Source organism: Bipolaris sorokiniana (assembly GCF_000338995.1).
Source record: "Bipolaris sorokiniana ND90Pr unplaced genomic scaffold COCSAscaffold_10, whole genome shotgun sequence".
NCBI lineage: Eukaryota > Fungi > Ascomycota > Dothideomycetes > Pleosporales > Pleosporaceae > Bipolaris > Bipolaris sorokiniana.
Genome location: NW_006911904.1, coordinates 808,801 through 823,431, shown reverse-complemented (window position 1 = coordinate 823,431; position 14,631 = coordinate 808,801). Strand labels below are relative to the sequence as shown.

The following is a 14,631-nucleotide window of genomic DNA, read 5'->3' as shown; positions in this document are numbered from 1 at the left end:
TTGCCAAAGATAGGTACCTGTGGCGATGCACAGTTATTTAACCGTCGCCTACCCCTACCTGGAGCTTTCTGAAACATGTCGTGGCTTGATTTGAACGGTGTCAAGATCCACACTTTTTTTATCGTCTGTGTAAAGCGACTCATTTGATAACATGCCATTTATCAGCTGGATCAATAGACTAGTGCGCCTCAAGTCGACATGACAAATGAGGAAAGAGAAAGTCACGGAAAAGGAGGGAAGGATTTGTGAGGCAATAACGTATATCGGCGTTTCAGCGTATGACCAGATACTAGGTCTTGGAAGACGAAAAAGCAAATGTAACACCCTGTTTACCAGACAGTGTTGAGTCGTGGATCTCCATCCGAGTGTAGCCAAGCGGACGATCACTGCTACTGCAGATCATATGCGCACAGGTCTCGAATTTGACTTGAGGGGGGAAGGGTCAGCGGTGCTGTAGAGTAGGGTAAGCTTGGTAACTGCGACATATGGTTGGCTCCTGTAAACGTGATCAAAGGATACAACTAGCACAGAATTGAACTAAGAGTGAGAGAGTACCACTCCGGATAGCATCAAGACGGGCTTGGGCCGAGCAGTCCAAAAAGTACGTCCGAGGAGGCGCCTTCTGTGCTTGCATACATACAGAGCGCTTGAGGTTGCATCATACAGTCAAGTGTACAAGTCGAAGCTGACTCGAGAAAAAAAAGCAGCATTTTCTGGAATTCGATAATGAGTACGGTGTGCTCGGCGAGGTTGACCCACGCATGGCAATACTCGTCAGTCTTGGCAGAGGGCGATGCAGGCAAGCGTCATCATCAAGGTGTTGGATAGTGATGAAGGACATCAGTTTTGGCGGTAAGGATTCACCTTCCAAAGGCTAATTGATTGCAACAGCGTCAGATGATGGCGTGGATGCAAAGAGAATTGCGCTAGCGACGTCTTCAGTTGGTAATGAGAAACAGGGGATGGCCATGTGTCGGCATGGGCCGAACAAACAACAAACGTAAACGGAGAGACTCGGTCTTGGCCGTCGATCTTGCTTGTAATTTGCAAGGCCACGTTATGTTGTGTTGGGCTTGTGTGTGTGTGTGTGTGTGTGTGTGTGCGAGCATGTGTGTTTGCTTCTGTGGCCTTTTTGAACAGGGAGAGAAAGGGGTTTGGGCGGGCCTGTCGATCCGATTTGGGGCGTGGCCTCAGATCTAAGCTAAACGGCTTTTCCACGCTGGTGCTGCATCTTGCTTTGGGCGATTGAGAAACACGCGGCGTAGCTGCAGGCTAGTGCACTAGAATGGAGTCAATGACGAGTCAGGTGTGCTCATCCGCGGCAGCAAGTGCGGCCTGCACAAGACAATGCTGTGTACATGCGTATTGTCGGCCCTGATTGCTTCGTCAAGGGAGTTGACAGGGAGAGAGCGGGGTCGGGTTGCATGTATGTAGATAAAGACATACGTAGTATAGTAGCTGTGGGATGAGGGCCGGGTTGGCGGGACTGAGCCTCGACTCTGTCTATCACCTGGATGCCTGGTATAGTGAGGCTGGAGGGGGGCCACGGCGCGGTCTAGGTCATGAGTTTGACCGCTGGTGTGCCGCTGTCAAAAACCGTGGACTCCAAACCTCGATTAGTAAACGTTGATTCAACGGTAAACTGCATCAAGGAGAATGCGCGCCACTGTCGCCAGAGGCCATTGCGGCAGGGGGGTGTCATGGTGGAGAGGGAAAAAGCAAGGCCGGGCTGCAATGGGGGCAGAAGTGGGTTTCAGGATATGGAAGGCGCGAGGCAAGGCACGCGATTGGCCCGGCGGGTAGAATTCGTCAATCTGATCTGTGCGATCTGAGCAAGGGATCCCTGTCTGCCCAGTGTGGAGGATCCGAAGGAGAAATCCAAATACTACCGTGTAAGTGCGAGTAGGTACAGCGGTTACCCCTTCTGTGACGGCAGCTTAGCAGCGGGATCGTGTTCCTGCTCTGCAGAGGCCCACATGCGACACTGCACCTAATCGTGATGGATTGTGTGTGTGTGTACACAGGTATACTACGGGGCCTTCCGCTTGTCTTGATTGGGAGCAGGGAGGCAGTGGATTGGCCGACACGGGTCAGCAGAATGGCAGTGGGCATGCAACCACGAGGTTGTACGTCAAGGTTCAGCGTCGCCGACCTGCGAGTAGTACGGCGCGGGAGGGCGACATGCAGACACAGACTTGGTTGACAGTAGCCACCATTGTCGCGATCTACGCACCAGGGGCCCAAGGGCAAACCAGACCCCTCCATGACACATGTGCAGGCGTCAGAGTATCTGCAGGGAAGACGTCTTAAACCTTGGTAACTAGTAGCTTGTCCCCTTCTCCCCTTCCACCCGTGCAAATCCTCTTTTGCGTGCAGACGGGGAGAGCGGGGTGGCCACGAGCACAAAGTCAATATTGCACGAGTCGTGGCCAAGTAAGTTTGTCGCAATGTGCCGGTGCTACTCCGCGGAATGTATACATACCGACTCGGCGCGAGGCGTGCTGGGCGACTACTTGGTCTTGTGTGAGAAAAGTGAGGGTATTTGGATGGAATTAGATATTGATGGACGTGTTTTGCGGCATGGGTGGGCGAGTTTGTTTGTCGTGGGCCGAATGGATTCGGTCGGCCAGTGAGACTTGAAACCTGTCGCACGAGAGCGTGTGCTGCAGACGCAACATGCAGAGCGACGTAGCATGCGATTTTGGTTGCGCATGTAGCCAAAGCTACTTTAGAGTAGAGACAAGACAGGACCATAGACCTACCTAGACAGTGAGAGCCACAGCTGCGTTGCTGGAACCACCGTTGGTACCAGGGGACGGGAGCCGGCACAGCAGCATCGGTCGCAGTAGCGCGAGGGGAGATTTAGGTGCGGCTGATGCGCAAGGACACCAGTGAGCATCAGGCCTGGCAAAAGGGAAGGGCAACCAAATCTCGTGGCCTCTTGGGCCAAGCGGAAGGCCCCGCGCGGTGCTCCGACGAACAGACGAAGTTGGTGGAGGTTGGACGAGGTGATGGTGGTTGTGAATAGCATTTGGGCGCCCAGTGAGACATGGGTTGGCGATCCGGCGACTCAGGGAACCCAGGCCGGTATCCAATAGTCCAGCGGCAGGCGCTGGCAGTGCTGGGGAAAGCGAACGCGATGCTCGGCTTGGCAGAGGTTTTCGCAATCGTGTTCGACCCCTGCGTGGGCAAGGGGGGGTGAATCAGCGGCACACGACTGGGTGATTTGCGCATTTCGACATGTATGTAATAATGTACGTGGCGCAGGCGTACCCAGGCAACAGGTAGGCCGTGGGGACTGAGGGGACGGGAAGGGAAGGGAAGGGGAGGGGAGGGGAGGGGCAGGGTGTGAAGAGAGGTTAGTGCATAGGGTAAGGGGGGTGGGGTGGGTTGGAGTATAGCAGTATGAGCTTGTAGCAGTAGCAGCAGTAGCCATAGCAGATCAGTGGGATATGACAGTCGTAACGATAGATTAGCAGCAATATGGTCGCAGCAACATGACCGCCAACCGTAGCGGCTGAGGCTCAGCAAAACACACACACACACACACACACAGTAGCACCCACTCAGTCGGATGCTGTGCGTGCCGGAAACTCTAGCCTCACACCTGGGATCCGCCTTGCCGCTCTTGGACTAGCGCTTATAACCCCGGATCTGATGCGTCAGCCACACTCGTGCGCCGCAACCTCTCTGCCTCTGCCACTGCCACAAACAGGGACCGGCGGGACCGGCTCGACCTCGGTGGGCCCGACACCAGCACTGCAGCTTCACGCCCTGCTGCCAGTCTCGCCAGCCTTCCAGCCAGCTTGTCCGCCTGCCTGCCTGCAGCGTGGGGTTTGCCTTTCAAGGCCATTGCCACGGGCCAGGCTGCACCCATCATCCTGGCGGCGGCGGCGGCGACGACGACGACGACGACGACGACGACGACAATAGTAACAGGCCGGTATCAGGTAGAGTAGACGCAGAGCATCCCCACCGATGGCGTAGCCGGCCCACTGCTGGCTGGGGGCATGAATGGAGAAAGTTGGGCGAGCCCTGTCGTCGACACAATCAATCAAGCAATCAATCAATCAATCACTCGTCACCCACGGCGCGGACAGCCTCACTCACTGCACGCAGTAATCGAGATGCAAGCGTCACACCCTCACAGATAGCCGCACTGGCAGCGCCCGCCTTGCTACCACGGCCCAGGGCACCTCGCCGACAAAGGCCACAGGCAGGCGGGTGACGACGTCTTTTGGCAATCAACGGTCTTGCTGCGTCCCAAAACGTCGTCGTCTGGCCCTCTCCCCCCTCCGAGCATGCCGAAACGGGCTCCCAGACGAGCATCGCCAGCGCGCTAAGGGTATTCCAAATGCCACGCCTGCTGCTGACTGGCGCAACCATCCCACACGCACCCACTCGCTACTTTTCGCTACTTTTCGCTACTTTTCGCTACTTTTCGCTACTGGCCCGCTGGCAGATCGCCCTTCAGCCCACCAACGGCCGCCAGCACCATGCTGCTGCTGCTGCTCTCGCTCTAGTATAGGTCTGCTGTACGTACCCAGTAGAGGGCTGCTAACTGCTATTACCGCCGTGGCGGCCACGCGCGCCCCGTCTTGCTTCCTGCTCTCGCAGCCCTCTGCGTGTAAGGCTCCCCGCCCATGAGACCGCTTTTGAACAGCCATGCAGCTTGCCGCGCTCGACGCAGCATCGGCCAGCTCGATAAAAAGGACGGCCAGCGCCCGACTGAGGCCCATGGCGCTAGTCCCCGGGAGAACGACAGGCCCCAAAAGGAGTCGTCGTAGTGCCAAGCTCACCTCGCCGACCTCAATCCCTCCCTTGCGAGGGCCGTGACGATCGCACTACCAGTGCCCGGAGCGCAGCCCAGCACCAGCACCCGTTTGATCGACGCCCGAGTGCTGACTGCAACGTGCATCGTGCGCCGCTTGAGAGAACGCTGCCTCAGATGTAATGGTTCGCACGAGAAACAGCACACGAGAATGCCCTGCCAATGGCCGCCCACCCCTCTTTTCTCTCTCTGTCTGCCAATCACCACCACCACGGCCACATGGTCGCCTGAGGCGGTGCTCCACCACTCTGCCCGTGCCATGTATCCAAAGTATGTAGGTATACTGACAGGCTCTGCCAGGTCTACTACCAACACCACAACTCTATTCTAGGGACCGTTGTGCTGTGTCCATGCATGTACATATGTATGTAGCCAAGTACGTATCTATGTATATTCAAGTCCATCCATCCACATCCACATCCACACATGCACCATGCACTGTATAGGGTGACGGAATCCAGGGCCTGCCACCATGGCAGCGCATCTGCTATCCATGTATTTGGGCTCTTCTGGGTGCTGCGGGCAACCAAAGCTGCCAGCCCGGGCACACCCTGGAAGCTGCTGAGGCTGGCTGAGGGGCCTGCTGCTCAACCTTTCGGTCATGGACATGTTTGGTTTTACAGTGCGCAGGGCAGGTCGAGTATCGCGCCCAGTGGGGGTATTCCTGACTATCGCTATGCTGTCTACAAAAGCCCGCCGGCCAATGTGCTACGGGCGCACCGTCATGAATCGGCAGCCAAACGGCCAGGGCCCCTAGCAGGTGCACCATGCTGCGCGAGCGGTGGGCCGCTGACGGGGACGAGCGCGCTCACGGCGGCCAGGGAGCGTCGCAGGGGGTGTGCGCGCTATTCACCCTGGTCCTCCCACCATGGAAATGCGAGCTGGGCGTCCCATTTGCTTTTTCGGCCTCCCCAAAGATGGCGTCCGGCGAGCGCCATACGCCATGCCACGATGTGATACAGGGTAGTTGTCGAATCCGACGATCTGGTCCTTCTAACTAGGTCCATCGCTGCCTGTGTGCGTCGTAGACAGCCATCACACTAGCCTTTTGCTGCTCAGGGCCCAGTCAGTTGCTCTGAGCGCCCCATGACGCCCCAGCGCTCTGTGTCCACCATCTCACCATTGCCTTAGCCGCATCTTCTGAAAAGCAGAATCCTCGCTCACCTCTGCCCGTCCCGAACAAGTCAATAACTCCTCGACCGCCTTGGCGTCCAAGTGTCAGGACTACTCCCTCCCCACGCCCGCCTTGATATATACCGGTGCTTCGCCTCTACCACGTTTACCGTTGGTCCGTCAGACAACGTTCACTACCACTCAACATCCACTCGACTCAACAACACACTTGCACACACTTTGAATCAATCCTGTCGTAGTCACCAACCCAACATACGGTATGTCTCCTCTCTCCCTCCTTCGGACCCTTTGCACCATCTCGCACTGCCCTGGGTACATCCCGTCCTTTGCATTTTGTCTGCAACTTATCTTGTCAATATACACATTGTCAGTGCCTGTTGCAGATATACCCCCCTTCTCTCATCTCCTCTCTTTCCACCTATCAACGCTCAGCCTCATGGTCGTCTCACCCCCCTCGTATTTTCATCTTGTGTCATGGTTACCTCCAGTCCACGAAACTGACCTGCCACGCTCAGCCTTTCATCGAACATTGACTCAGAGTCAAAGTTTGCATTTCTTCTCACTTGTTTTCAAACAACTACACCCTTCTTAACCGCAAAACTTCACAATGGTTGCCCACAGACGCGGCCCCTGGTCGCAGCACGAGGATCAGTGGCTTGTCAACCTCGTCGCTCGCAATGGACCCCACAACTGGGTTCGCATTTCACAGGAAATCGGCTCTAGGTCACCCAAGCAATGCAGAGAGCGCTACCACCAAAACCTGAAGCCCTCATTAAACCACGACCCAATCACTGGTGAAGAGGGCGAACTGATTGAGAAGATGGTTGCTGAGATGGGTAAGAGATGGGCAGAGATTGCTCGGCGGTTAAAAGGTCGCAGCGACAATGCTGTCAAGAACTGGTGGAACGGGGGTCAAAACCGCAGAAAGCGCAATCCTGAGCGTGCAGATCAACGACCCCGCGACTACATGCACCAAGCACAGCCTGGTTTCCACTACCCATTGCCCAGCACTCTTCCTCACCATGAAGAGTACCACCAGATGACCCCTCGCCATGACCAACAACGACACGACTCCCACCGACCGTCAGTACACTCGCCACATGCTCTCAAGCTTCCCCAGCCCCAGCGATTTGAGCCCTACCCAGCACCTCGCCCACAGCCTCTCGATCTCGCCACATACGGATCACACGCCGCTGTACGAGCACGAGGATTCGAGACGCCTATGCCTTCACCTTCTGGATACTCCATCGTATCTGCCGATGGTGCTCCTTCCCTCATCACTGATACTGGCTCAGAGTCGAGGTCACCCCGTGGTGCTGCTTCTCCCCTAGACATGACACTCGCACCGCTAGTCGGTAGCCGGGAAGAGCGCAAAAATTCCAGCACCCGCTACCTCCCTGCCACTGGCTTTGCACCCGAAGACGACTCTTCTAGCGATCCTTACAGGCGCCGTGGCTCACTTCAGCTGCCTCCTCTGCACCGCAACGAGGCCCAGGCTTCCAAGGCAGCCCCTTCTTTCCGCGAGCCAAACTACGAGCGCCCGCAGCCACCACAGCTCCTTACCCAGCCGACCCCCCAGCTTACACACCACCACTCCATGCCTCAGTCTGCTCCCACGAGTGTGCCACAACGACCACTACCACCTTTCCACTCACTTGCTGAGCCAAGACTACCTCTGCCCCACTCCACAAGTGCGAGCAGCAGCCCGGCATCGAGGCAACTGCCGTCCCCTTACGTCTTGCCCTCAATGCCAGCAGAGGCACGAAGCGCACCAGTCTCGCCAAAGGACCGAATGTCTCTGCGAAACATCATGTAGATTGCCTGTGTTTCACACTGTCTACTGTATCCCTTCTTCTTGTCTATATGTCACGTCCGTCACTTCATGTATCCCTATTAATAGCCGAGTTGTCCACCATCGGCATCGCTTGTTCTAGTATTTTTTCTCTCTCTCTCAAGGTTTACATCTGCTTGTATTGTATGAAATCATTAAGGAACATTGGGCATGACTAGCAGGATTTCCCGCAAGTAGGGCCTGTCTACAGAAGGGGCATCACATTGGGAGGTTGTATCATCTTGTTTTCGTTTCGGCCTGTTGCGGCCACTCCTCTGCATTCTGTGCGTTAAAGTTTGAAACGCTACTTTGGCGAGTCATCTGTATATTGCGACAAATTGTCGCTAGCGATAATACCCAATAGTGCCATCGGCATTTGTATTTTCTCTATGGCCATGTCAAACAAAAATACGAATCGTATATCCATCAGCTCACTTCTAAACTTACACTACTTATCCATCCACATGACTGATCCCTCACTTCAGATCCCAGAGGTCCAGCGACTCAGCAACAGACCAGAGGGACCACCCTCATGACCGACGATCGGCGAAGACTAATCCTGTTGCCCCTCAACCCCTACCGGCAACTTCTCACCGCCCCAATGATACCTCGTACTACTGGGCGTACCCACCACACGACAGACATTCACAAACGGCCAAAGTACCCCATGGCAGTGCCTCATCCCCCACCACACCTCGATCAAGGCCTGGACCCGATCCTGCCTCATGTACCGATCAGCTTGTGCAGTCTTATCCGTTTCAACATCTGCAATATCGCCTAGCCGCCCTCATCATTGGGCTATGATAGCATAGCTAATGAGAAATCCTTCGTGTCAGCATTTTTTTCACTGGTCACTCCTTTCTTGGTCACTGCAGCTGCATGTAAGCTGTGGTGGCAATGGATTTCAGGTCATGATAATGTCACCTCGATACATGCAACCTCCAGCGTCTCCTCTATCGGCTGATCCCCCCAAGGCTGTGCTGTGGGTCAAGTTCTCAAATACCGCCGTTAGCAGGCTTTCTCTTCTTCTACGTCAACACTTGTCGTAGACTTGTGCCAAAACCCACACACCTGCCATGATTGTCTTAATTACAGCATCACGCTGGCCGTATAACTATGAACCATTTACACATCTTGTGTTCAGGTGCATTGTCACACGCACTGGGATATTCCCCGTTGCAACCCTAAGTCTCGAATCAGAGCGTCGGCTTTTCCCCCGCTACGGCACGCCCGGCCCCCTTCTTGTCGCCATCAACGTCCGCATGCGGACTGTCCAGCCTCCACATTATGCCTAACGCTTCCCTGTTCAATCCATCACTTTTCTTGCTATGCCAGTGCTAGAAACGTCAAAGTCAACGGCGCATCCAGATCGATACCACCAAAGACACAGGGTCGGCGACTAGAAACTCCTCACCACACCCACCACGACCAAGAAGAGCAAAGGAGTCAGTGAGGGCTAGATCATGCGCCCCCTCCCATACGATCCTACCATGTTCGGCTATTAGACTTTGATCGCCCGCCTAGCGCGCCACAGCTCCAGTGATGCCCCATTAGCGTAAATCTGCAAAGTAACAAACCTGCTGCAAGCGTTGAGAAAAATGGCATGGACCTTTTGGCCGCAGGGGACCGCTTCCATGGCTGGTACCCTAACGTGGCCATGCATGCACCAATCGATAGTACCCTCCCGGATCCTCACGTCTCGGGTCTACGCCGTCAGGCCGGGCGTCCCCGCTATCCTCGTCTTTGCCGTCTAAATTGCCACGGTCCACCACAATCATCTTGTGTTTCTACCGCTAATGCATGCACCGTTGGAAGGCCGTCCATTTGAGGCCTTTTTGGGCTTTCAAGGGGAGTAATAACAGGGCGGTTTTCCACTATGTCGGGTCCGAAAACACTCGGTCACTGGCCGGAATTTCAACCCATCTTTTATTACACGATGGCTGCCCCTACTTAGGCGCTCGGGAAGAACGGTGCCATTGTGGGACACAACCCCCCTTCATCCGTAGAGTCCCGGTCGAGAACTTGTTATACGCATACGTATTACCATCGGCTTGCAGACTGGGCGCTACGGGTTCCAAAAGTACAATCACCCGTCACAAGCCCAGTTCCGCCTTCATGATTACTTATTCTCACCAGACACTATTCTTTCCGTGGTGCCATGTCACATTGCTTCCAGCCGCCCCTGTCAGTGTGATGAAAACCTTGTGCTCATCGTGCTTTGGCAAGCATCGCAGCATCTCAGTGTCACCCTAATCGCAGATCCCGCCGGATATCCTCCGCAAAGGAGGGCCTTCTTTTGGCTCGTGACGTAAAGATGCATGAGCAATACCTCATAATCTGTGCATTCAGCCTGTGCAAGGTGATGCTGTCTGAACAGATTGCCAGGATGGCGTGGCCAGAACAATCCTCGTCAACGAGGGAAAGAAAAATTGTGCATGAAACACGTAGCCGTCAAGGCAAGGCTATAGCTGTCAATAGCCTGTAGGACAAGCCAAAACAGGTGTCAGACGAAAAGTTCCTCGGTCCCAAGTTTTTTTGGAAACCATGGTACTGTGACGGGTGCCCTGGTGAAACGCACGAGTTGACGGTTGTCCGTCGATCGTTGTCTCGCTCGATCTTGTGCGGTTCATGCGCATCATGGACAGTCTGTGCCCCAAGTTACTATGCGGTGAAGACGTTGCACGTCAAACGACTTGCGGAGTACGGGTTCCGGAACATTGCGGCTTGGATTGTGCTGGCACAACGCCTATGGGACCGAGTCCCCCACTGTTTTTTTTACTCATTCAACGGACGCACCCCACAGCTCCCGGTATCTGTCAGGGCAAGAGCGTGGCCGATCTCACTTGGAGTACCTGGCTTTTGCTCTTGGGGAAGTCTGGTTCAGCTACGGAGTACCGGGCTTTTCTTTCTCTCTCTCTCTCCCTCCCTCCCTCCCTTCCTTTCCTCCATTTCCCCATCCCCCCTCCCCCCTTTTACCCCTTGAAAAACCAAAGTCTGCATGTACATGACATGTACAGTAGCTCTGGTGTGTGAACCAAGAAATCCAAACGTATCACACTTCGGTGGGATATCCCCACTGGGCGTAAGTAATCAAGTGGATCCCCCCCAGTTAACAGAGACAAAAGTCAGAGGGGCCCGTCCATTCTTCCACTAGTCCGCCGTTCAATCGCGAGACGCTGGTGAAAAATGACACGGTGAGCCCACCATGGCTCGTCGCGAAGGTTTCCCCGTTTGGTTCCTGCATGATGACCGGCCATCGTTGCGCTGGAAAAGCGACCAGTGCATGCGTGGCTTTAGACTGGTTGCGCTTGCAACGGCATGGAAAAAAGGAGAGAGAGGGGAGGAAGATGGGTAAGGTACTAGGCACCTTGCAGCCTGCCTTTGCAAACTAGCCCGTCGACGGAGTCCGTCAAAACTCCGTCACAAGCGGCAACCAGTGTTTTCCTAATTCTCTTTCAACGTGTACTGGACCTGCATGCCAACAGCAGCGTGCGCAAATGAGTTTTAAACCGCCAACACGGCCACTCCCGCGCATTTTTCGCATTTTCAATTTTTCCTATCCTCCTCTTGAACAACACAGATCATGAAGCCTCTCTAAGGAACACAATATGTGGTTTTTCTCGACGTCCGACGTCGTCGTACAAGAGGCGGGGTGAGAAAAAGCTTCTCGCTTACCAAGGCGAAGTTGCGGCATTGCGGCTGATCTACCCAGCTATAACACCTTGTCTTAAGAGGCATAATTATCTCCCTTGTAACAAACAACACCCTAGTCTACTCTCTGCCTTACGCTTACTTACGCTTTTCTTTTTTTTCACAAATTGTTCTTCACGACAGAACCCAATATTTATCGCAACACGAACAAAAGCATTTAATCACCCCTTCTAAAATCTCACGCAACCCTTTTTTGATTAACCCTTCATTACGCGAGTTCAGAAAAAGAGATAGTAGTGTGCACATCTCGGGCCTTTTGTTGTTTTACCACAGGAGAGAATAATCAAAAATGATCTTCCAATATGTAAATTACAGGGACATACGCTGCATTGCAAATCCCCCGGGTTATTCTTTTCCTTTGCGCTGGTCATTCGGGGCCAAAGCGTGTGTGCTATTGCAATTGGCCCAGGGAGGGATACTGGGGGAGGAAAGTGGAGTGAAAATTCACACCTAAACCAGATTGGGGCATTGGTGGGAAAACCTTGTTGCGTCATTGCACATCTTTTGCTCGCACGTGATTGAGTCTCCGTCGCACGTTCCTTTCTCGGCCCGGCGGATCTCTCCCCAGCCACCCCTTCTCCGTTCTCATCCAACATCCATCTACATATCTATATCATCAAAATAAACACAATCACCACGTTGCAATCTTGCGTACAAAAGCATTGCTACGTCGTACAAGGCTAAGAGCTATTTAAAGAGTGGTATATCTTACTGCTTTCGTCGCGTACGCCCCCCTTGCTGCAGGCTTTCTTCGGCTTCGCCGGAGCAGCTGGACGCTGCAATAAGCTGTGCAACGCATCGCGCATTTTGTTGATGGCTGCAGCTGCTGGCAGGCATGTCGGCTAAGGGGCTGTATGACCCTGATCAGAGTGCTGTAGATACCCGGTGGATTCAGCCATGGAGTGAGACGTTTAGGGTGAGTTTTTGTAGATGGTGTGCTGTATTTGGGCTGGATTGATAACCGCCCCCCCCCCTCCTTCCCCAAATTCAATGAGGCATATGCGTGGAATATCCAACCAACTTGTTTCGGATTACAACGTGCACGGCGAAAATGCTAGACTGGCGGGGGGGGATAAGGTGATTTGCAGCTAACTGGTGATACAAATTAGGCTCAACGCGATGTTGGACTCCGCGTTCCTATCAATTTCCAGACTGTGCCAGGAGTTTCGCTGACAGCCGCGTGCTTTCCTGAGAATCAGTTTGAGCATTTTGCTTTTAAAAGGTGCTTTTCTAATTTGCTTGCAGTGGGGTTTCGCAGGTTCACCGTGGATACCTATTGGGATCCTCTACGTCAAGTATGGAGCTTGTGTCCTGTGGAGCTTCCTCGAGCGAATGGGGGTGACGCGAATGATGCTGGGGCGCCGCTGAGGACGAGTCAGATGGTAGTGCAGTCCAGTGATACTGTGATGGCTTCAATACCAATGTCAACAGTGCCTCTCCCTCCGGGGGCACAGAGACGCCAAGAGACGGCGACATCAGCATCATTAGCTGTAGGTTCGTCGTCAGCAGTAGCATCTCCATCTGTTGTATCTGCCTCTGCTTCTTCAGTGTCTTCGGCACCAACCAGTGCAGCGACTCCTACTATCATCGACTATCCGAGTCCAGATGGGCCCCCAATCTTGCAAGTTGGCAACTATAATTGCACTTCTCTCACGACATTAGATCTGCTCACAGGGATATTGGAAGATTTCCTAGATGCAACCTCCACTACTACTGGCGCTGCTCTAGTCCTGTTTTCGTTCAATGTACATGCCGCATCCTCGATTGCCAACCCCAATGCCGATGCTCCTCGCCTTTCTCAAGGTCAACTACCCGGACAAGGACAGCTCCTTAGCGATATACTGCGAGGAAATCTCTCGGATGAGATGTATAAGCCCACCACGCTGGCTGACCAGCGAGCGAATCTGAACAATTCTTGGTATGATGTTGAGTGGAACAATCAGCCAGTACATGGATACTACGAGGGGTTGACCAACACCGAGGGCCAGCTATATACGGATAGTGGATGGCCAACAGAAGCTTACATGGAGTTCAAAAAGCTGTTCCGCCTGGTCGCCAGCTATGGTATCATCGACTCTCAAATGCGCGAGTATAATACAACCGCCGACGCTGGCTACATCTTCCCCGCAGGCACACTTTCCAACCAAATCTCCATCTCCGTCGACTCAGACGGCAGCGTAACATCCGGCTGTCTCTTCGACCCCTCCTCCACCAGCATCACGACACCAAACGCCTCTTGGGCCCTATCCACCGCCCCGCAACTCGACCTACCCGCAACCCCGGACCTCTCCCTCGCCATCCCCTCCATCGCTAACCTCACCCGCTGCGGCATATCCCCTTTCCTCAACCAAACCCTCGCCAGCACCCCCGCAAACCGCAACCCCCTCCCCTACGCCGCCTTCGTCCACTCAACCCTCTGGTCCTTCGCCCCCGGCGAACCCCTCAACGCAACCCAAAACGATGACACCAACAGCCTAAACCGCTGCGTCGTCATGAAAAAATCCCAGCACCCCAGCCGCTGGCGCACAACAGACTGCCGCGAACCCCACCGCGTCGCCTGCCACGACCCTTCTTCCCCTTATACCTGGCGCCTCTCCACCACCACTTCCCCTTACGAAACCGCAGAACCCCTCTGCAATCCCCCCTCCCGCTTCAGCGTGCCCCACACCGCACTCGAAAACGCGCATCTGTACTCCATCTTAGCTGCCAGCCCCGATGACGACGTCGTCTACATCAATCTGAACAGCATCAACACGCCCGACTGCTGGGTCGAGGGCCGCAACTCCACGTGTCCGTATCTCCCGAGTACGGATACCGATCGCACACGGATCGTGGTCGTGCCGACAGTGGCGGCGATTGTCATCTTCGTGCTTGCTGCACTGACGTTTTTCGTCAAGTGTGCGGCGAATCGGAGGGAGAATGTTAGGGGCAGGAAGAGGAGGTTGGTTGGGGGGTGGGAGTATGAGGGGGTGCCTAGTTAGGTTGTTTTATCTTGCTTGGAGGATGCAAGGGATATTGGGGGAAGGGGAAAGAGGATGGATGGGAGATGCAGAATAGAAGTTTTTTTTATTCGAGTATCTAAAAGTAGAACTATGAAAGAGTATGGAATTTGGGGGGAGGGGGG

General features: G+C 54.4%; 3 protein-coding genes across 3 annotated transcripts; all 3 read left to right on the top strand.

Moving 5' to 3' along the window:
- Nucleotides 1-5,598: 5,598 nt before the first annotated feature.
- On the top strand, nt 5,599-5,832 carry COCSADRAFT_172980 (uncharacterized protein; the record flags this gene model as incomplete). The annotated part of the gene is made up of 1 exon (XM_007703684.1): nt 5,599-5,832. The coding sequence occupies one exon, from the start codon at nt 5,599-5,601 to the stop codon at nt 5,830-5,832; it is 234 nt and encodes a 77-aa protein (XP_007701874.1).
- Nucleotides 5,833-6,231: 399 nt separating this feature from the next.
- Nucleotides 6,232-8,250, top strand: COCSADRAFT_221816 (uncharacterized protein). Its single transcript, XM_007703683.1, has one exon. It carries the CDS (start codon nt 6,573-6,575, stop codon nt 7,779-7,781), a length of 1,209 nt encoding a protein of 402 aa, XP_007701873.1. The 5' UTR covers nt 6,232-6,572; the 3' UTR covers nt 7,782-8,250.
- Nucleotides 8,251-11,998: 3,748 nt separating this feature from the next.
- COCSADRAFT_121290 (uncharacterized protein) lies at nt 11,999-14,623 on the top strand. The gene is made up of 2 exons (XM_007703682.1): nt 11,999-12,423; nt 12,617-14,623. The coding sequence occupies exons 1-2, from the start codon at nt 12,343-12,345 to the stop codon at nt 14,486-14,488; spliced, it is 1,953 nt and encodes a 650-aa protein (XP_007701872.1). The 5' UTR covers nt 11,999-12,342; the 3' UTR covers nt 14,489-14,623.
- The last annotated feature ends 8 nt before the right edge of the window (nt 14,624-14,631 follow it).

Coding starts and splice junctions, on each gene's coding strand:
- COCSADRAFT_221816 (XM_007703683.1), top strand. CDS start 6,573: ATGGTTGCCCACAGACGCGGCCCCTGGTCGCAGCACGAGGATCAGTGG.
- COCSADRAFT_121290 (XM_007703682.1), top strand. CDS start 12,343: ATGTCGGCTAAGGGGCTGTATGACCCTGATCAGAGTGCTGTAGATACC. Junction 12,424..12,616: donor CATGGAGTGAGACGTTTAGG/GTGAGTTTTTGT, acceptor GATACAAATTAG/GCTCAACGCGATGTTGGACT.